This window comes from Solea solea, chromosome 15 (assembly GCF_958295425.1).
Source record: "Solea solea chromosome 15, fSolSol10.1, whole genome shotgun sequence".
NCBI classification, from domain to species: Eukaryota; Metazoa; Chordata; class Actinopteri; order Pleuronectiformes; family Soleidae; genus Solea; species Solea solea.
This window is the reverse complement of record NC_081148.1, coordinates 17,529,739-17,551,832: the sequence shown is the minus strand read 5'-3', so window position 1 is coordinate 17,551,832 and position 22,094 is coordinate 17,529,739. Positions and strand designations below refer to the sequence as shown.

Sequence of the window (22,094 nt, the reverse complement as noted above, 5' to 3'; positions counted from 1 at the left end):
GTGCAGAGGGGTTGGGCTGGGCACAGCCCAGGAGGATGGACAAAGGCAGTGACTGTGCAAAAAAAAAAAAAACACACACACACACACACACAATGCTTTCTCACTCATGACTGTGTTTGATAAGGGAATATAATACATGTACAAAAATTGTGACTCTGATATTATCAATGGGGAATCTTTATTGTATCCACAGGAAACAACAACTGAGGTAATGAGGTATTAAATCATAAGAGATTTACAGCCAGATAGAGACCACGCCCTTATATGTGCTGTATGTCTGTCTATCCATGACCCGTCTGGAAGAGTCTACATGATGCAGTCCATAAACTGGACCATTGCAAATAAGACCGTGCCTATTGTATCCTTATTTTGTATGCAAGACATGAGCTTTAAGTCTTTTCTATTGGGACGGTTTATGAAAATGCCTCCCTCGTTGCAGTGTACTTTTCTGTGTGTATCATCTGACAAAACTGTCAAGGAACCATAATAATAATAATTCAAGTACTGTCTTCTAATATTCACATATAATAATTCAGATACAACTATCTGTACTGTGATAGTCTGTGTCTGCAGATCATATCTTCTGGGTGTATTCTGTCAGACTGCGAATTCCACGGTAATTAAAAATCATTTGCATCCACTTAGACATGCTTAGACTCTCTTTCCAACATCAAAACCAGATTTATGCCACATTGCATGTCAAAACCACCACAGAAAGACCACAAAAATAATGTATCTAATCCATTTAATATTTCCCCGATGCTTGAGGGTGATCAACTGGTGAACTCTACCGTTCCCATCATGCTGATGACCCACCAAGCAGGCTCTGCCAGAACGGCATGACCACAGACAGCCACTACCCACTGCATTTAACTGTTGTATGTGTCTAGTAAACCATGTCTTTAACGCATTCCTCAAGTTTGCAGTCTTTTGTAAACGCCTGCATTGAATTTCAGTCTGGCCTAAAGCAGTTCTTCCCCAAAGTGTGTAATTAACTCAAATACTTAATTAAAGTGGCATTCTTACAGCTGGTACAATAAGAGCTACATGCATCCACCTACTTTTTAACTCAGTTTAGGGTTAAGTTCACTAAGGGTCACAATTGAGGTGAACAAGTGCACGTGTCACACCTTAAGGAGGAGTTTTTTTTTTTTTTTAAATGCAAGAACTGATTCTTTGTGTTTATGAGGGGGACAAAGAAGAAGCTTCATAGTTGTCCTACATGCTGTTCTATTTACTGGTCTGTTTGGTTGTGTTGGTTTGGATACTGTTGATGATTTCCCCATGAAAGTATGTCTCTTTGATACTCGCAGCATCACATGAGAGAGGCTCTGGGCCCTGGAGACAAAAGACAGTGGTTTTCCTAGCACTCAGCACTTTCTAGCACCCTATAGAAAATGCATCTGCTGTGATAACACAAATGAGTTTAAAGCCACTTACAGTGTTTGATGAGGGCAGATCATGTACTGTATGGTCTAAGATTTAACTTTCTATAGTTACCTTCGCAATTTTTTATTGTGTGCATTTGATTTTCATATGTATAATAATTGTTTTTGTTCATTTTCTATGACTTTTCATCATCTTAAATAGCACACTCCAGCAAAATCTGGCACAAACACATGAGACCTTATGAATTTAACAGTTTATAAAGTAGCTTCCTCTCTCCTTAACTGACTCCAAGTAAATAAATATTCACAAATTCTCTCTCTCTCTAAAATCTGAAACTTTTTGTCCTCTTGCATGAGGACAGCGAGGTGTGATCAGAGTTGCAGGTGAGTTTGCTACAAGTAATGATTAGCCAAGGTTGATCTCTACCAGGACTGCTCAAATAGCTCAACATTCCCTGCAGTACCGTCACTTTTTACCAAAGAAACAGTCAGCGATATCAACCAGTTGAATTGAGACAGAAAGCAAACATGAGATTGCATAGAAAGACATGAAGAAAACAAAAACAAAAGTACATCTTACCCTTCTTTGTTATGTTCATTGTTCAAGCTGCAGCTAGCAGGGAGTCAAGTATCTCCCCAAAATCAATATATTATGTGAAAACTAATCACAGCACAGTTGGTATTTTCCTTCTGTACTTCCTTTACAGAAGGAAAAAGATAAGTGAGCTTGTTGTGTGTCACAGCTCATCTGCCTAAAAACAAACAGCTACAGATTCTTACTGATGCTTCATCATATGATCCCGTTAAAGAGTGCAGTCATGGTGTTTAATAAGCCCCCTGCCACAGCTGACTGGCCCTCCTGGCTATAATGCTGCAACAGCTGAGAGAACACACTCATGACAAGCATTCAACACAGTCATCCACAGCATACTGTGTATTATTTAATGTTCTGCTGCTTTACGTCGTTTGTTTGAGCGAAAAGGAAGAGTTTAAAACCACTGCTGTCAGATTGAATCCAGCTCCTCTGGATTTCCTCAGGCCTGGCCTCAGTGTGCATGTGCATGAGCTCGAACTGTCACACTGAATAACCCTGAGTAACAGAGATGTCTTATGTGTGATGGATTTACTCTAATTAGGGGGATGTAGCTACATGAAATGACATGAGCTACAGATATAATGCAGATATGTTACCTGCTTTGAAACATCAAATATCTGTGATGTTTCAAAATGTTATACATTTTTACATGTAGACGCTTAAATGATCTGCCAATTTATACATTACATGACGACTTAAGGACGGGCAGTTTGTGTTGTTAGCGCTGTTTATGCAGATGTACTTGAGTGTTGTACCGTTACTTTGTGAAATTTAGATTTTAACAGATACTTTACTTGCACAAGACAAATTCCCTTTGGCAACAGTGAAGTTTATCTTATTTGATCATAAATTATCTTATCATCCAAACAAACACTTTAGACCAGGTGTCCAACTGGCGGCCCACCACTTGATATCATGTCATAATAAAAACAACCTCTTCCTTTAAACACAGCCCATGTGACCGAGGCACAGCTGCCAGCGAGGTGATACAATATGGACAGAATATAACACTTAATATATTTACTACCTTTAATTTTATAATGGTTATAATGAGACATCTGGGTATAATTTTCGCAAAATAAGTGCATTACATTCAACTGGTTTAGTTACAGTTGTCCATGTTATTACTTACTTAATTTTAGATTTATTTCTTTGATTATTATACTGCTGTTGATTTATTTTGCATCATACATGTTTCTTTCCACATTTAAAATGAGCACGTTTACTTTGAAATGATGTGAAATGTCATCATGAATATCTTTAATGCATATCATAATGGAATATTTTCTTCTAATTTTAAGATCATATTGTCCACCCACTAACTTTTTCTTTTCTATAGACGTCCATTGGCCCCCCAGGTAATTTGAGTTTGACAACCCTGCTATGGACAAATACATAATTTACATTACAAAAGTGCAACTTCCTTAAACAACACGCCTGATTTTTTAATTGAAATTATATAATGAACAAATTAAATGACATATTCAAAGCCAATTGTTTTTAATGCAACAGCTAATTAAGTAATAATACAGTGATTCTCAAACGCTTTATACCAAATACCACCTGAGAAAATATTAAACATTATCGGCAACGTTAAAATAAAGTGGTGTAAAAAGGTCGAGTTAAGTTAGCTTCGGACTTTTCACAGGAGGCAGATTAATTCCCAAGAAGATAATTTGCTCTCTCATCATCATCCTCCTCTTCCTCACATATACTTCACACACTCATATAGTGAAGTTCAAATTAAGATTGAGTAAGAAATAAGGTGAGTCTAATTTATTAATTTATTTTTTTAAATTTTCTACACACTCGAAAATCCTCCGCTCCACTCCGATCACATACCCTGGTAAATACATGAGAACAGTATTTCTGATTTTCCACCAGAGGAAGCGCACGTACCGCTGGTGGTACACGTACCACAGTTTGAGAACCATGGGTCTAATATATTAATTAGCTGTCATAAAAAAAATAAAGCCTTTTTTTTTTTCCTTGGCTGGCCCTTACTATTCAGCCTGAACGTGATGACATGCAGAAAATATTCCTACTTTTCCAGAGCAGGAATAAAAACCAGACACACAGAGAGGAGGGGGTTCCGGGCTGACACACACCGAGCTGTCAAACAGCAAACACACCATTTCTTCATCGTCCCAAAGCCCACACACACACCACAGTCAGCACTGACCCTACCTTTATATTTTTCCAAAACGTCTTCGTACGCTTGGAGGTATTCCTGTTCGTCCGAGAGCACATAAGCCTGCGGCGGTGGGTACTGAGCCATAACCCGGGCTCCACAGACTGGACAGTCAGTCACCAGCAGCGGCGGACAGGGACACAGCGTGTGCGCGTGTGCATGTGTGCCAGTGTGTCAGTGTGTGTGTGTGAGTGATGGGCGCTGTTGTTGTACAAAAGGAAACGCCCTACATCCCTCCCTTGCCTGCGCTCTGTCCAATAGGCGACGCTTCCTGTCTGGCGTTCACTACATTGATAGGGGAGAAACAGTCGGAGACGCCGCGCTGCAAAAAATGTCTCTCAGAACAAGTCCCTGAACCCAACATGGTTCTTGGGAGTAGCTATGGGACGTTATCCTGACCAACATAAATGTAGTTCACAATATGAGTGTACTACTTGTAAATAAAAGCTTTATTATTGCTTTTATAGATTCGAAAAAAATAATGGGTGGGGTCGTATTGTCCATAATCGTAAAGAAAATGCACAAATACAGGTGCAGTGTCACTAATGTGACACTGATGTTACGAAAAAGTGATAAAAATGTTAGTAAAGCATGCTACAATGCGTTTTAATATTGAAAAAAATGGTTACTAACATCACAGTAAAGTTACAAAAAGCATTACTTGAGTTAACAAAAAAAAAAATTACATTACCAAAAAAGTAGAATGCTGTAATGACATAACTGACACTAAATTGTGTAATATTAAAAAAGAAAAATGTCACAAATGATACTGAAGAATTGTTACATGTTGTAAAGTTGATAAATGTTATTCTTAAAAAGAAGATGATTAACAATGATGTCTTGGAGTGGCTGGAAAGATGCAGGCTCCTCCTTGTGGCACGTCAAATAAATCACTAGGACTGCTAGTAAGTTAGTCTGTATTTTCAGGTCCACACACAACAAGTCACAATTATGAGTTATGAAAAAAACCACCATTATCAACATATTGTGAGTGGTTTGTTTTTTAAATCATTACTTACAGTAATATTGGTTTAGTTTTACTGTCTTATCATCAGTGGCATCTACAGGGAAGGAGCGAAATTAACACCATTGCTTATCACAAAAACATGAATCTCAGTGTTTCAACCTCTTTGTGCCTGCAGGGGGATCAGTACCAGTATCAGTAAGGAAAGGTTGACTTTTTACAGTGTGTAAATAAATATATGCTGCTTCCCTGTCAAGAGTTTCTGCCAGATTTGAACATGTTTTCAGTTTCACACCACTTGCATTTGAGTAAATGTCCCCATCATGTGTTTTGGTTTTTATTTTAGATACTTTATTAAGGGAAATTATTCTCTGCATTTTGACCCACCCTAGAATTAGGAGCAGTGGGCTGCCACACTGAGTAGCGCCCGGGGAGCAATGGGGGTTGGGTACCTTGCTCAGGGGTACCCCAGCCCTTTCGGCCTGGTGGGGACTTGAACCGACGACCTTCCGGTTACAAGCCAAGTTCCCTTTCCACTTGGCCACAGGCTAACAGATGCACAGAGGAATATTTCATTGAAAACATTGCCCACAATAGCCTATCTGTTGATTTATAACAGTGATATACAATATTAAGTAGTGCAGTATGATTATAAAACACACAAATGCAATAGTTTCTGAATGAATGATTCCCAAAATGTGGGGCACAGCCCCATAGTGGACCATAAGGGTACTGCGGGTGAGCCTTGAGGTAATTAAAAATCTAATTCAATTGTTTACTTAGGTTTGTAATGAAGTTTACGCAAATATTTAGAACAAATATTAATGGTTAATATGTGGTAATATACCATATACTATGTAGTTGTATGTAGTAGTATGCAGTTTAATAGTATTTTTTTAAGTGATTCTGTATCCAAGAACCTTAGGTATATTTGATTGAATTTTTTTTTTTCTACCAGTTAATGATATAAATAGTATGCAAGGAATATATAGTCTGTGATTCAATGTTATTGGTTAGGCTGCACATCTTTATGAGTGTGATACGAGTTTGAAAGGAAACACACAAGTGTAGTTATATAATATAATATATAATACCATTATGAGTAATAACAGCTGTAAATGGTACTTTTATTTATATTTCCTTTTTAAATGTCAAGTAGGGTGGGGGAGTAAAATATAGGGATTTGTTATGGAAGTGGGAGGAAGATGATGTAGCATGAGCACAGCAATAAATTCTCCTATAGCTCTGGTCTGCAGCATTTAGATTAAACATGGGTCATATGCTTCTAATTTTCCCTGTGTGTGTATGATTTATATGCACTGTACATCACTAAGGTGGGGTCAAAATAGTCTAAAGAGGACACAAAAGTTTGAGAATGGTTGCTATGGTAACCTGATCCAAGTTTGGTGTTCATATGAGAATAAAATAAAAATGTTGCCTTGAAAATCGCCATTTAAGCTCTTTGAAGCTGGTTTAAATAAAATATCACTATATATCCCATATTCTTTTGTTCAACTTTAAATAATATCATAAATAAAATACAACCATTACATCACAATCCACACCATTACACATTCCGATTAATCTGAGGATGTCAGGTGAAGCTGTCACACATAATGCACCGGCTTATTTCCATATTTGTCTAATTATGTCTAACAGACTCACCTGCGATCCGGAGCACTGCCCTCTCCGCCGGGTCGAGCACAGATCCTCCCTGGATCTTCCTCTTGGATCGCTCGTGTCTGGGCAGGTTCCATGGTAAAGTGTCCCCGGGAGCCGGTGATGCCGAGCCGGATTTGATGCTGTAGTCATCGTCGTCTGAGAAATCCGCCGATGAAGACATGGAGCAGTGCAGGGAAGGATTCCCCGAGCTGGAGCTCTGCTGTGAGACAAAAGAAGGCGCTTGTTTATGGAGAAAGAACAATGCCACTTGTCGTGATTTCACCCTCAGCCACTAAATAAGGGAAAAAACATAAGAGAAAAAGCATCATTTTATTCCTCACCATCGCACGTCAAAGTGTAAAAATGGAAACGGGCGAGGTGTTGACGCTCCGTGACATGAGCCGCGAGCTCACAATCACACAACAATAACACATTTGAGTCATATAAAGGAAATGTGGAAATCAATAGTGAATGGCTCCCCCGCCAGGTCAACAGTAAGACTTACCACTGTATACATGGGGAGCTGTCATGCAGCTGGATGAGAGGAGGAAGAAGAAAAACAATCCTATTTGTAAGCGTTATAAGATTCCACGGATCAGTGACACATTCCGTGTGTCAATTTTCCACAGCGCCACGCCCTTTGAGTGATGCTCCGTCCGACCACGACTTCGTCCTTTATCGGAGCATTAAGGATGTGAGGTGATGTCAGATCTCCAGAGGGCTGAGCAGAGATGGTGCGCTCCGTCTGTCTCTCTCTCTCTGTGTGTGTGTGTGTGTGTGGGCGAGGCAGCTCTCCACTGTGATGGGAGAGCAGCCTGCATGTGTCTGCGCGTCACGCTCCCCACAGCCAACAAAACAGTGACGGCGGTGTAGCGCCATCCTGCACAAAAGGTGATGCTGCCACTGGCGGAACCAAGGTATTCTTGTTCCAGAGGTGGCCAATGGGGCTGAACAATTTTTTAATAAATATCTAATTGCGATTATTTTTGACCGGAATTGCGATTGCGATACGATTCACAATATCAGGGAACGGTATTTTCATTTTAAAAAACAAAATAAGACCTGGGTTCACAACATGGTCGGAACAAGGACCTTTCTGCATGGAGTTTGCGTCCTAAAACATGCAACATGGGGATTAGGTAACTTGGACACTCTAAATTGACCATAGGTGTGAATGTGACAGTAAAGTTTGTCTGGCAAACTGTCCAGGGTGTGACCCGCCTAACGCCCTATGTGAGCTGAGATTGGCACAGCAGGTGAACTAGCGTTAATTTGTTAAAACGTCAGCAAACTGACTTCCTGTCTTACCTTCCTTTGAGGGATTTGAAGTGTTGGAATGGAATTTCACGTAGTGGTGTTGGTGTCGCTCGGTTGCCAGGTTTGTACGCAAGACACCCAGTGTTTCCCACATTTCAAAAACTAATTGTCACATTAACCCCTACATATTTGAGAAGATGTAAATATTGCACAAGTCAAGTCATTTCGAGTCATTCTACATGAGTGTCAAATCTAAGTCAAGTCTTTTACCAATGTTTGTCAAGCACATCTTTAGCCCTTGACTCGAGTCACGTGACTCAAGTCCCCCACCTCTGATATTCTATGCGTGACTTTGCCTTCACCTATAGACAGATGAATAATAATTAGGGGAGTAAAAGGAATTCCATTTAAACGGAAGTCTGGTCTCAATCGCGACTTTCAGCTCTTCTTCAATAGAACATGATGTTCCGGTTTAGAGAAAACTAAACCTTTACAGAACATTTGTGACATTGTTATATATCAAGTGAAGCTTACTGGGAGCCATTTCTTTGTCGCCCTCACTTAAATGCATCTCCTTTTAACATAGGGTATAACATGTAATCCAAAGAAAGAGTGATACATGTAAAAACATGATACATTTATTTAAAAAATGAATTGCAAAACAAATGGATTGTGATTATTTAAATGCTTAATGATTTAAATGGGTATTTAATGGGATTTAAAGTTGGTAATTTTGTCACCGGAGGGAGTAGAATGATTCCCTATTGGTGACACCATGATTCAATGACCTCCTCCTCTGTGCCTGTATTTGGCACAAATATTGGTTGGATCAGTGAAATTATAGGCTGGATTAATTAGATTGGAATGACACGTGGCCCGACTTGATCAATGGCCAATAAGAATTTCCCCTTATGGCTCCAAGCCTGCTCATACTGTCCAGTAATATCTTATTTTGTAAATACATGTAGAGGTTTTTTAATCTTGGGTGGAAATGCAAAAATAACTGTTGCTCATAGAACAAACAAAAATGAACGACAGTTTCCTGCTGCACCACGGCACACCTGAGATTGAGCAACGGGGCTAATCCAGGCAAACACAACCTGACGGAAAAGCAAAAGGGTGGGGTTTGAAATACCTCTCTGCTGACACTTTATTTGCTTAATTATAAAAACAGTATTTCAAAATGGGGAAATGTGGCCTATAGATTGCAACAATCCTGTCTTGGCGATATTAAAAAGACACATTTGGATGCGAGGAATGTCAGACAAACTTCACACAGAGTGAAAGAAAAATAAATGTTAAGGTTTTAAATAGCAGTTGGATTCTATTTCAGATTTAGCACAGAGGTCAGAGTGAATCTGCATGAGCTGATAAAAGCAGCTCTCAGTCACAGTTAGCAGCCTTTTCTTCATTACATCACATTTCGTAATGATTTTTAATCAGGTGTCTGCTTTTTCATGATTTCTTGCACAACTCTCAATTAATTTGGGAAATGTTAACAGTTGTTTTAAAGGAATATGCCGAGCGAAAATGTTTTCTTTTCTTTCTTTCTCAGACGACTAAGAACCAAACCGTACAGGGATTAGAACTGAAAGACTGGAGGCCCTCCCTATCCACTTAATACATGTGATTATCCTCTCCATTACAGGCCCTATTCTTTGTTATTGCACAGCATTCCTTTGCTCTTGGGGCTGTTGCTGTTAAAAATCAACAAAAGAAACATCATCACTTCTTATTTGACTATATTTGTCAGTGACATTTGAAAACAGCAGTAAACTAATTGATTTTGAAGCACGCTGATCCAGACTTGCACTCACTTCCACTGTCTTATTACAAAGTAAAACAACAACTCATGCCACTCATGATTCCATGAAACTCAACATTTCTCTTCCTCTTGTCGTAACCAGTCACTAGTAGTGAAAACCTTTTGTGGTGATGCAATCGCAATATTATCAAACACAGATATGACTTTTGTTCACAACCACATTAAGGATTTATAGAAACACTATGGTTCTGATGACCGACACTGTGCCTATATTTTGCCGTCCACTATACTGACGATGTCAACTGATGGTGAGGTGCTTTTAAGCTGTGTACCACAGCATCCTTTTCTGCCTGTTTATATCTTGAAGGAGGTCTATGAGCGAAAGCGTCAATCAAAACATTTCTTTTATCTACTCCTGCTGTAGTGAACAATGAAATTGCATATTTTTATCAATTAAAATCCCCTCAGTTCAGCAATACACTTGAACGTCCTGGGTGTGATAGTGGCAAAGTGTTTCTGCTCACTTACCAAAGTTGTATAGTGCAAGGACAGAGGTTCAAGTCCACAGTGGGAGTGAAAGAGGCACCGTTCTACCTTTCACAAGTCAATGACCAATCAACATTATATCTTGCCATGCATGTTTTAGATGTTTCCCTGCTCCCCAGTGGGTCCCCAGGACCACGATTGAGAGACACAGACTTAAACATAAGTAACAAAACTAGAATAATTTAGTTTTTGTTGACAAAAATTAGAAACTATGATGACACATTAGTAGGAAACCTCCATCATCTAGAAATTACATTTATATTTACATTGAACACATCAGTGTTATCAGCAGTATTGCAACACTGAAACACAGCGACCCTGAGACATGACGGTGCAACAAGTTCAGGTTACTTTGAAGACAGAAGTCTTGTCCTCATTTTCAGTCCCGCACAACAGTCACATCCGGAGATGTTTGCAATATGGGCAAAAACTATCACTAAGTACTCATAATATTTGCAGATTAGAGCCACAATGAAAGCCTGGATGTGGTTACGCCCTGTAACTCACACCACCTAATGTAAATATTTCCTTTCCAGTCCAGTCCCTTTACACTATATCTGAACCTGATAGACACATTAAAGGATGTGAGCTCGGGCCTAAAGCTCGTGAATTTATCAACATGCCAAATTGACTGGAGAAGACGGGTATACAGCATTTCAACTGACAACAACAAGCAAAGTGAAATAATCAGACATGGGGGCGAGAAAAGCACAGCAGACATTATCGGCGGCTCTGTTCAGTTCATGCAGGTAAGTGCAGTGAACCAGTGTGCACCCTGAAACTGAGCAAGTTAAATGGTACTCAGCCATCATTCATTTGTATAATATGCCACAGCCCTAAATGAACAGCATTGGTGATTATCAAAATCATACTTTATGTTTCTGTAATGGTTAATACACCAGTATGTAGAAGCTCTTTACCTGAAAATATAATTATTATTGTTCAAAATGTACTGTTTTACAAAAAACTGAAAAAAATAGTAAAGCACATTATTATTTATTGATTACGATCTTGCATTTCTGAACAGAAAAATTCGTTTTAGTGGTTGAATGTTATGCTTGATTAATTTCTGAGAGTCGGCTCAAATTTGGGTAAAATGGATATGAAATGGATAAAAAAAAGTACCGACACTGTAAGTTCTCATGTAATAGCCCTCACTGTATAATCCATCAACAGCACAGGGTTTAGCCTCTGGCCCTGTGTCCTTGAGCACATAACTTATTGAATCCTTACCAGCTTCAAAGGCACAGTGGTTTCCCTGTAGAGGGGAGCAAGCAAAATATAGCATCACTTAATCATCCGCATTAATCATGGTAGCAGTTAGAGAGGGTACCTACGGGTTTGCGTGTGGGCGTGACTTGTACAGACTGGTAAAATTCTGGCAGGACTCTCTTCTTCACTTTGCGTTTCCTTAGATTGGAGGGTGTATCTGGTTCACTTTCAGGAAGCTCGACCAGTTTGTGTTTGTCCTCCGTCACCCGAGCATGTATGCTCCTTCTTGCGTGTCGTGGGCTGTGCCTGAAACCCTGGGAAATATGAATGAAAACATCAAGCAGGCAGCACATTTAAATGTCAGCTTTCATCCTAATATGATAATGCCGAGATTTTCGGGGCTTTGCGGCAGAAGCACTGTTATGTGACCTAGATTCAAGAGTGTTGGGAGGAAGATGACACAGCAACTCTCATCAACACACAGGAAGGAAAAAGGGAAACATTTCAATGTAATACTGTGACTTTTCTAACAATCACCGCCTTCTAATGAGTATTTCTTTTTATTTTAGAGCCATTTATTGTTAGTTTTAATATGAATGGAGATGATAATCGAGTTGACTGTTCTGCTGTTGTGTCCTTGAACATGATACTGAACACCAGCTACACAGCACTGATCCGGTCAGGATTCTGTGTCCTGTGGTTCAATAACTTCACCTTGGACCCTCATCTTTTAGAACTTTAGAACCACTGAGAATCAAAAAAGGAAGAAATTCAAAAGCATGTGTGTATTAAAAATAAATACAATTCAACTTGAAATGCTCCTTATATTAAAGAGATTAGAATAAGCTACTATCATGACATGTACCAGGAAATTTAAATACCTACATAAACTGTTTTATTTTTATTTTAGGAGGACATATTTGCTGTGGTAATTTAATATACACTGACTAACCATGGAGTGATGGCTGATTAGTGTATTTCACTTACACTCTTGTTTCACTTTATTCATAATTGGTTCCAGTTTGTATCTCTTTTCTTACATAGAACATTTCGCAAATGAATAGAGGAAACAAGTTTTGCAGGCTTTAAAACACCAATTTTATTTTGAAAACAGCAAAACGGAAGCCGACATAGACCGAGTCTCTCCTTGACGCATTTGTGGAAGAAAACATGAGACATGATGAATCACAAATTTCAGCCGCTTTCTACCGGCTCACTCTGATTTCATCCACTTCCAAGCCTTGTTGCGTTTGTTTCTAAGAACGTTCCAGAGTCTGGACTCACATTCGAGCGTATGAAACTGCAAACTCACCTATTTATTGATAACACATGCGCACTGACTGCGCACATAATATGGTGCCTCGAGAGATATATATACATATATACACACATATCATTTCATTTACATTTTAAAACACAATCGTTCCTCCAGGGAGTAAATGTCAATGACTCCAGTCCATTATGTAAAAAAGTTTATCCTATACGTACCTCTGATCGAAAATGGTGCGTTCGCAGGCCAACTATACAGGGCAGAAAACAGATGAAAGAGTGAAGTGACGCGATCAACAGCAACGCGTCAGATATAATTCAATAGATTGAATACTTTAAACATGTTTTAAATGAGGTTTAAATGCCGTTCTATACATTTACAGTGGTGTTTGATGTACTGCGGGTGCCATAGGAGATGCTGACTATGACACTTGACAGAAGATAAACACAAACAGTGCATGATGCGTTCATGTTCAGAGATGACATGGTGAGGTGCAGGCAGGTTGGAGATAGATAGATATATATACATGCGGTACAGATTTGGCCTGATACTCACTGCGGCTCCTGGAGCGTCCGGAGAGCACGGATTTCATTGGATGCTTTCCATTACGCAGCCTGCGGTGCCAGCAGCAGAAAAACAAAATTGTTGCAATGGTCCCGAGCAAAAGCAGCAGTAAAAGCAGCGCACATTGAATACTGTAGGGCCTGAGCAGCACCAAAAACGCCGCAGCGATCATCCTAAGGCGAGATGTAGGACAGGATGAGCCGCAGCCTCAGACAGCAGCTGTCTCCTCTCTGCTGCCACTTCAACACTACACTACACTACACTACAGCACAGTCCCTACTCTGAAGCACCATCCAAACCTCTATTATGACTATTATACACACTCCAGCTCTCACATTCATCAAGCAATGCACTGCAAACCGCGTCAAGAGTCAGAATAAGACAGCGCAGACTACTGATATCATTGTTGCGAGGCTCAATGCATGACTCAGCAGGGACGCAAGTTTGTATTTATTTATTTATTTATCTTGATGGTGGATTTTTTTTTCTCCTAACGGGGACAGGAAGAGTCAGCACATTCACCAGGGCATCGCAGTAATGTGCTGCAGAGTCGGGCAGAGGCAGTTACGCACAAAGCACTGCTGTAAAATGATAATAATAATAAGAATGGTTTACAAAAGTCTAAATGACCCTCATAAAGAACCACTTACTGATTTATGACAACAACAATCATCATTATATTATGACAAATATTTATTGCATTTCACTGGTGCATGACATGTTAAATAGTGAAGCATCTCATTTTGGGGAATGTGACATTTGATGACAAAAATAAGTAGGAAATTTAAAAAGTTTGTGATGAAAAAAGCATTTTGTTGCTGCTACCCATCTATTTGCTATTTCCACAAGTCAGAGTAATGTTGTAGTTGCCAGTGCAAACACCATTTCATGCCATTTTTTGCCACTCACACTAAAAATAGCAGGTATTCCCTGGATTTGTAATCTGAGTGAAGCTACAAAAAGGAAATATATGCCACACGTTCTGTGTAGGAATTGTAACATCATGGATGTGCCAGAAACAAATAATGTTATGGTTATTTCTATATTGCATCTTTTACTTTGGTCTCATTAAATCCGTTGTTTACATGATCCGATGGAGGAAAGAGTTGATAATATCGCAAGTTTTCAAAAGTAACGATCGCTCCAAAGCTCAGGTCTTACCCAGGTCTTGTTCCCACAGACGCCTAGAGAGCTGAGACCAGTCCCATTGGGGAAAACAGAATGTTTCAGTATCTGTAACAAAAAACTAGAGCATCTAAGACAGGCATCATTTCTCTCTGCAAAACTTTGCAAACAAGTGATGGACGATCAAATCTGGGCAAAGAGATGATGTTACTACACTGTAGTTTCACGGATATAAAAGTGAAAGGCAACAGTTGTTCAAACACCTTTTAGATCTTGGACAATTGGACTGTCTGTGAGAATAGACTAATAGTTACCCACTGCCTGAAAAGGGCAGCATCATGCTATCTTGCATAGAGCCTGTCGGAACCCAATTAGAAGAAAAAGCCAATGAAAACTCATGTGAATTGCAATCATATGTGACAATAAACATAATACAGGCAGATGTGATCACTGTAGTCAGGAGGAAACAGTTGTTTTAACTCAGTGTCAACAATATCAAAGAGAAAGAGAAATTACACTCAAAGTTTAAATTGAAGTATTTTTTTTATTATTATAAGCAATAGTAGAATTGCTAACATTGTGATTCACACCCCATACCAGATGGTGGCGGTAATGTACCACATCGCTGTTTGCTAACCGCCTTAAAACATCAAAAGAAGAGGACGCTTGAGGAGTGAATGCTTCTCCTGGTGAAAAAAAACCCACATTCAAACCTGGGATTTAACAGCTTTCTGACCAGTCTAGGAGTCTGGGACCAGGGTATGATTGAAATGTTGAAGCTAGATGGATGTTTTTGCTGAATCTGTTTGCATTGCACTGAAATGCATTTAGCTTTTATTAATATGCTATTGTTTCCCAACTTTCTCAAATGAAAAATGCAATATTTCAAAATGTATTTTAATTTTTTTTTTTTTTTTCATTCAGGATCATTATGAGTAAACCACAAATCCGCATAGAAACGTACTCTTTGACAATATCCAAGTATTGTGTTAGGGAGAATCAAATCAAATTGTACTCGGGGTCCCATAAAAGCATGGGCCAGAAACATGTGCTTGTAAGTGGGAGACCATAGTACAGAGTCCAAACTAGTGACACATTTACTATGGTCAACTATGGTTGAACAACTGAGTGCAGTTTGTTTGACAAGCCATAAAACTAACCAATAACGCCGTCCCCCCCGGACGATTCCGCGTAGAAAACGAGCGCTACAAACCTTAAGTGACGTCGTCAGACCAGGCTGTAGCTGAGTTTATTTTGATTTTGGACGTTGGTTGCTAGCGGCCACCCTCGTCAGTGGAAAAACTAGCAGGTAATATTATACCCAGCTTCATTCAGCTCGATTTCAAACGTCTAAGCTTAACTTTAATGCTACGTGAAACTATAACGTGCACACACAACAGCAGTTAAGTGGAATGAAGCCGTCACAACTGTCCACGTCCGAGAGCTAATGTTAGCATAGCCTGAACGTTTGGAACATGGGTTGCTGAATGTTAAATATTAACATATCGCTACTGGTTAAGTTGCTGAATATAATATGTAATAAGTAACAATGCACGCAGATTGTAATAATCCAAACCTTTCAGGTGGCAGGTGGAATCAGTAAGCAACAGACTGGAATGTTTCTCGTTTTAATGCAAAACGACTTTAAAATACCAAAAGTACAAGTTGTTACCTTTGTGGAATTACACATGATGACATTCAGTGTTAAAAAACTTATCTCAACTCGTCCATGAACCACATGAACCCATTTTCTGCCGCGTTAACATCTTTCTCGCGTGTCCATTAGTGTTGCTGCTCAGCGGCCCGGCGCTCAGTGCTGCCACAGGAGGAGGAGGAGTGTATTGCAATTTCAAGGGGAAAGGGGAGGAAGGGATCTTCTCCCCTCATATTGGATTATAAAAAAAATTCTCTTGAACTGACTTGCATTGCATTGGAGTACGTCGTGATTTTTCCTCGCTGCTATTTGTCATTTAAGCACACTTACATCACCATGTGTGGGCTGTGTACTTAGGTAGCTAGCTGAGCCTAGGATGCTGTTCTCAGTGTTTGGTTGAATTTCTTAAACAGCCCCCATGTCTGATCTGATATTTATTTACTTTGATTGAACTGAGGAGAAGATTTACATATTTTTGACTGCCTGATGCCAAAATCACAGTTTGACTTGAACATTATTGTTGAAGTAGTTTTTGCCTGTTTGTTTTATTTGTACTGCACACTTTTTATGTCAGGGCTTTTAGAACGTTCATTACTTTTTTTTTTTTATCCCCACAGATCAATGTCTTCTCCAGCTCAAACAGACGAAGATGAGGTGGAAGAAAAAGAAGAAGTGGAGTTTGTGTCAGTAAGTGGTGCATGTCAAACAAGTGGTTAAATGATGTTAACTTGCATACATTCCTAATTGTTCCATTTAGTTATCAGTATTTAATCAACTAGTTGTGTTAAATTACAGATTTACACTGGTAATCACGTGCACAATTGGTCGATGATCAGTTAATTGTCGCAGCCTAATCTTGAATTATCCCGATCACATTTGACTTGCTTAATAAAATAAGCTCCACACATGTATTTTTATGACTGTAGCAGCGATTCAGACAGAAGTCACTTCTGTGTCACCTCGTGTGTGTTTCATAACAGTAAATGGCATGGTGTCTTGTACTTGCTTCAGGAGGTCCCTTCAAAGCCAGTATTGGAATGTATTGATCTGCTGAGTGATAGTGAGGATGAGGGATGTTCTTCATTTGCAGGAGGGGTGAGTAGATACATAGAGCACTACTTTTCTGATTGGATATTAAATGTCCAGACTAGAGATTTCTGAAAGTACTGTTCCGTCTTTTTGTATCACAGTGTGAAGATGAAATAAGCCGCCAGAAAGCACGTGTTACATCCACACTGGACAGACTAGCGAATCGGGTGGAGCGAGAGAAAAAGGAACGAGCAGATAAATGTAGAGCTTTCAAGGTAAACTGATATCATTTGTTGCTTAGTCATTTGCTTTCAGGGGAAATCTGTGTCTCATCATTGCACTGTATTACCATTTGAAAGTACAATGACTTATTTCTTACTCTTAACTGGACAGTAATTCAATAACAATATGTGTTGTGATATAATTTTTTTCATAATCAACACAACAAATGTTCAATAATATATCAATGTAATTTGAATGCATTGTCCAGACCCCTTTTGAAAAATAACATCCATCCAAAAATGTACCTGTAATTCAGTACATATCTAAAACGAGAAAGAAAAAAATATGCCTACTCTATCCCTGCAGGATTTTTCTAAAATAAGAATTATGTGATCACTTTCATAATTATTTGTTTTATTTAATAATGTAATATGATTAATATTTATTTATTAATTGCTCCAATTTTAACTTAAAAATGTCAGTAGGAATTGCTGAGGGTTCTGTCTTTGGTATTTGGGGTCAACAGAAGTTAGGTGTAGTATCAACAGTGCCACCCGGTGGGCATAATGGAGAACAAACAAGTTTAAAAATAGCTGTGTATTTGATACATGATACTTTCTGACAATTCATATCACTTCTATGAGGCATGTGTAACAAAAAAAAAAAAAATTCTCTTTATGTCCTTTTTTCAGGAGAAACAAATGCTACAAAAAGCTCATGGGCAGCAAGAGTTGGCTTTTAATTCTGCAAATGCAGTTGGTCTGGAGGCAAAGCGCTGTGTAGACATGTGGTTAAACATGCCAGGTAATCGGGATCACTATCACTGACATTGTTTTTCTTCTTGAAGCTTATTACTTTAAAAAACTGTAACTTTACTTTGATCTCATATCTGGCACAGTTGGTCCAGGTTCTGGAAGAAGAAGAAACACACCTGCCTTTCTCCCCAGAATCGGTTCCACTCGACACGTTTGTCCGGTGACTAACTGTGGCCGTGTTTTTGAACACACATCCCTCCTTGCCGGGCACTTGAAAAGGTAATCTCGTTATCTTACTTAAGGTACATTATGTAAACCATTTTTTTTCTTGGCATATTTTGACATGCAATGTCTTGTGCGTAGGTTTGATCATTCTCCCTGTGATCCTACTATCCATCTGAAGGGAAGTCCACCTGAATTGTTTGCCTGTGTCGCCTGTGGTCGGCATTTTCCGACCAAAGAAGCGTGGAAGAAACACCTGGAGTCTAAGGTTTATACACACAAATCCCTGCTTTGTGAATGTTAAATTTGTACAGGTCACTCAATTATTTATGGGCATATTAAGTATAGACTCAACTTTTTTTGAACTGCAGATATCCTCATCTAGTGCTGATGCTCACAGTGTCAATCAGACCTATCAGGTGATTGTTGGTTTTGCCTGTCCTGCCTGCTACTTCCTGTTCAACTGCCAAGAGGACTGCCATCAGCACATGTCAGCGAGAAACCACTTCGCAGAGACTCTCCCTATGAACGGTTTGTTGAATTGTTTTATCTTCACCTCATACATCCAACTCTCTTATTACTAATGAAAGTCTTGGGCTGTTCTACATAAATAAGATCGCTTGTACCTTTTCACACTCAGAGTCCAGTGCACGACCGCAGCCAGTTGCTGTCCCACAGTATGTTAAGAACCGTCTTGTTGCTTTGTGCAAGGACGTCGGGTTCAATGTCAGATGCTCTTTATGTCACAAAGTGCTGATATCACATCAGACAGCTCAAGCACACTTCAAGTAAGTTTTACTGAGACATGCACTCTGTTTTTACATGTTTGTGCTTTGTTTGTGTGTTGTGTCAAAGTAATGTTGACCATCTCTATTTATTTTTTTTATCAGTGTGCATTGCAGACAAGGCAGTGCGGTGGTCAAGGCTGACAAATCAATAGTGCAGGTGATGAAACAGCTGCAAGTACAAGGGCAGTGCCTCGTCTGCCGTAAAATGTTCTTCAGCCAAGCCGAAATTGAGAGACACAAAGAATCCACTCAGCACGACGTCGAGATCAACCAAACAATGGAGAAAGCACTTCTTCAACACTGCAGGTTTGATAAAGGTCAGGTCACACGGTGGGCTGAAGAGCCACACGGGGAAGCACCTGTTCCCAAAAGAACACGGAATAAAAGTGATTGTGAAAACTTTACAGGCAAACGGCAGCGACTTGATCCGAGTGTGAACAGCAGCACTGCGACAGCATGGTCCTGCGAGTGTGGTCTGTCATTCTCAGAGGAGGCTGCAGCCAGACACCATATCCTGGCTGCAAACCAGATTTTCCATCTTTGTGGTGTGTGTGGCAAACACATGATGGAATCTGCAATTACCCGTCTGCATATGAGTCGCATGCACGGGGGAGCCCATCTGTCCAACTTTCTCTACTTCTGCCGCAAGTGCAAAGTGGAAATGCCCAGGTATGAAGATATCCTGTCACATGTGTCAGAGGCCCACAGTGGACACACCTACTACTCTGAACAAGAGGTGTCCCAGGACGCTGCCCCAGTCATCGAAGCCAAGCCCTCCACCAGCTATGACGTCTCCATTTCTTCATCCTCCAAGTCCATCATCCAGCAGAACACGGTAGAGCCATCTTCTTTGAAAGCAGAGCCGACCTGGATGTGTCGGATGTGTGAGGACGTCTTTGACTCCAAAGCAGCCGTACAAAAACACTGCAGTGACCTGAGCAGTCACAGCTTTCAGAGGTTCATCTGTGGACACTGTCCTCAGAAGTTCTTTAAAGAGTCCACTGTACGTCGACACTGTATGAACGAGCACGACGGGCAGATACAGAGCTCCCACTTCTGCGGCCTCTGTGACAGCATGCAGTACGAATCTGAAAACGAGTTCTTGGAGCATTACGAGAGTCTGCACAGCAAGGACTACTACTGCGTGGACGACGTCGTCGTTGTTCAGCCCGCAGCCGCTGAGAGAGCTAGTCGGCCTACATGTCCGTGCATGAGCTCAGAAAAGAGCACCAAGGACAGGAAAGCCACATACACGCAGTGCATGAAGAATCTGGCCGCCGAAAGAAAATGTCAATATGTGTGCGCTCCTTGTGGTGTATGCACGCCGTCCTACGCGCAAATGAAGACTCACGTCCACACAAAACACGACGCCTTGAACCTGGACAAGACCTTCGAAATAGAGTGCAACGTTTGCCCAGAGACTTTCGAGAGTGTGCCGAACTTCCATGATCACCATCACTCCCGTCACTGTACGCTGGAGCCCTGTGTCAGCTCCTGGACCTGCAAGAAAGAAGTCAAAGAAGCTTCCACTTCAGACACACCTGACACTGTGGAGATGAACGCAGAAAACAATGGTAATTCGGTTAATTTCACATCTTATTATCTACTACGTTTTGAATTTAGTTCTGTTAATATTGAGAGTGAAGAGGACACAAAGGTGGAGTTTTTGAGCATCAGGGACACAAATGTAGTCCATAGCCACTGTGTATCACATATCCATTGAATGAACAAATACAGTGTAGTAAAACTAGTGTGTAACTTTTAAATACAAACAAATGTTAAATGGAATCATTATCAAATGAGTTTGCACAGTGCTCATTTGTATTATCACATCGCAACATTCCCTCACTGCATACAGGAAGTGAGTCGTTTTATGTCAAGACAGACCGAGGCAGCAGAAACATTGTGCTAGTAAAACAAAATGGACAACACAAAGACATGTCCATGGAAAGTCTCAGAAGTGAATATTTCAATACTTTGACTACGCTTCTTGCCTCCTCCCGCCCATGCGTTGTTTTCATATACACACAAGCGCTCCCTCAGTCGGGTCTGATGATATGGCTTGACAGAGCCTATATGTAACTGACTGAACTATTTATAACATTAAGATTCAGCACATGCCTCACACACACACACACTGCTGTACACTTGTACAATGACTTAATTGGGTCAAACATTTTAATGTTTTTAAAAATGAATGCCGATTTTAATTGGATGCTTGTGTCATTTCCTACAGGTGACTCTGACGAGGAAATGAAGGAGGATCCGTCTGTGGTCGAAGAAGAAGTGAGAGAGTCAGCAGGTGAAGTGAAAAAGAACACAAATGTATTAATTCAGGATCTAAGCGCACTTAGTTATGCTAATCACATGCTTCAATATGCATTTTAAAAGACATCAGAGTTTCTCAGTTTTGTTACGGTGTGGCATCTTGCTTTGGTGCATTTTTCTCTTAAACAAAGACCCTTTATAATCTGTTAATTTTTATTCACAGAGATGGAAGAAGCCCTTAAAAGAAGTCTTTTGGAGTTCTAACGGCTCAGTTCTAAAGAAATTCTTCTTTGACATTATATTCAAATGTTTTCCACACTGTATTTGTGTTGAGAAAGTATTGAATAAATGTTGGTTGTGACCTTTCCTTAATTTTTTTTAGCTGTTAATTAATGGTCCTCTTGTTTTGAAAAGACGCAACACCACTGTGTGTCAGCATGTGCTATAGATGGCATTGATGACACTGCAAGATGCCTTGGCTGAACTTGTGACCTCAGCGTTTCGAATTACACTCCAGTGTGTTGCACGCACCAGGCTTTTTCTCAAGTGCTGCCATACTGAGCTTTACGTGACAGAAGAGCCGAATCATTTAAAGTCAACAGCAACGGAGAGGCATT

At 40.0% G+C, this 22,094-nt stretch overlaps 2 protein-coding genes across 28 annotated transcripts in view; one reads left to right on the top strand and one right to left on the bottom strand.

The window, feature by feature from the left end:
* The window catches only part of dst (dystonin), a 97,387-nt gene extending 82,796 nt beyond the window's left edge, over positions 1–14,591 (bottom strand). For 13 of the 23 annotated variants that reach the window (XM_058651351.1, XM_058651358.1, XM_058651353.1 and 10 more), the window contains exons 1-4: positions 13,406–13,761; positions 13,069–13,100; positions 11,706–11,894; positions 6,804–7,020 (exon numbers count right to left, since the gene is read on the bottom strand). In XM_058651351.1, coding sequence (XP_058507334.1) covers positions 6,804–7,020; positions 11,706–11,894; positions 13,069–13,100; positions 13,406–13,586 — 619 coding nt within the window. In that variant the 5' untranslated portion in view covers positions 13,587–13,761. Of the gene's footprint in view, positions 1–4,170; positions 4,342–6,803; positions 7,021–7,141; positions 7,160–7,305; positions 7,552–11,705; positions 11,895–13,068; positions 13,101–13,405; positions 13,762–14,575 lie in introns of those variants that run through there. The other 10 variants (XM_058651352.1, XM_058651357.1, XM_058651363.1 and 7 more) reach the window with 7 other exon arrangements.
* On the top strand, positions 11,031–21,849 carry znf451 (zinc finger protein 451). Of its 5 annotated transcripts, XM_058651387.1 has the most exons (13): positions 11,031–11,117; positions 16,811–16,880; positions 17,205–17,288; positions 17,384–17,497; positions 18,137–18,248; positions 18,343–18,478; positions 18,563–18,689; positions 18,793–18,952; positions 19,062–19,209; positions 19,312–19,526; positions 19,617–20,783; positions 21,446–21,511; positions 21,701–21,849. In XM_058651387.1, the coding sequence occupies exons 1-13, from the start codon at positions 11,062–11,064 to the stop codon at positions 21,739–21,741; spliced, it is 2,496 nt and encodes an 831-aa protein (XP_058507370.1). In that variant the 5' UTR covers positions 11,031–11,061; the 3' UTR covers positions 21,742–21,849. The 5 variants fall into 5 exon arrangements, with proteins under 5 accessions (XP_058507370.1, XP_058507367.1, XP_058507369.1 ...); XM_058651384.1 differs by having other exon boundaries at positions 19,312–20,783; XM_058651386.1 differs by lacking the exon at positions 11,031–11,117 and adding an exon at positions 15,192–15,298 and having other exon boundaries at positions 19,312–20,783.
* Positions 21,850–22,094: the final 245 nt, after the last annotated feature.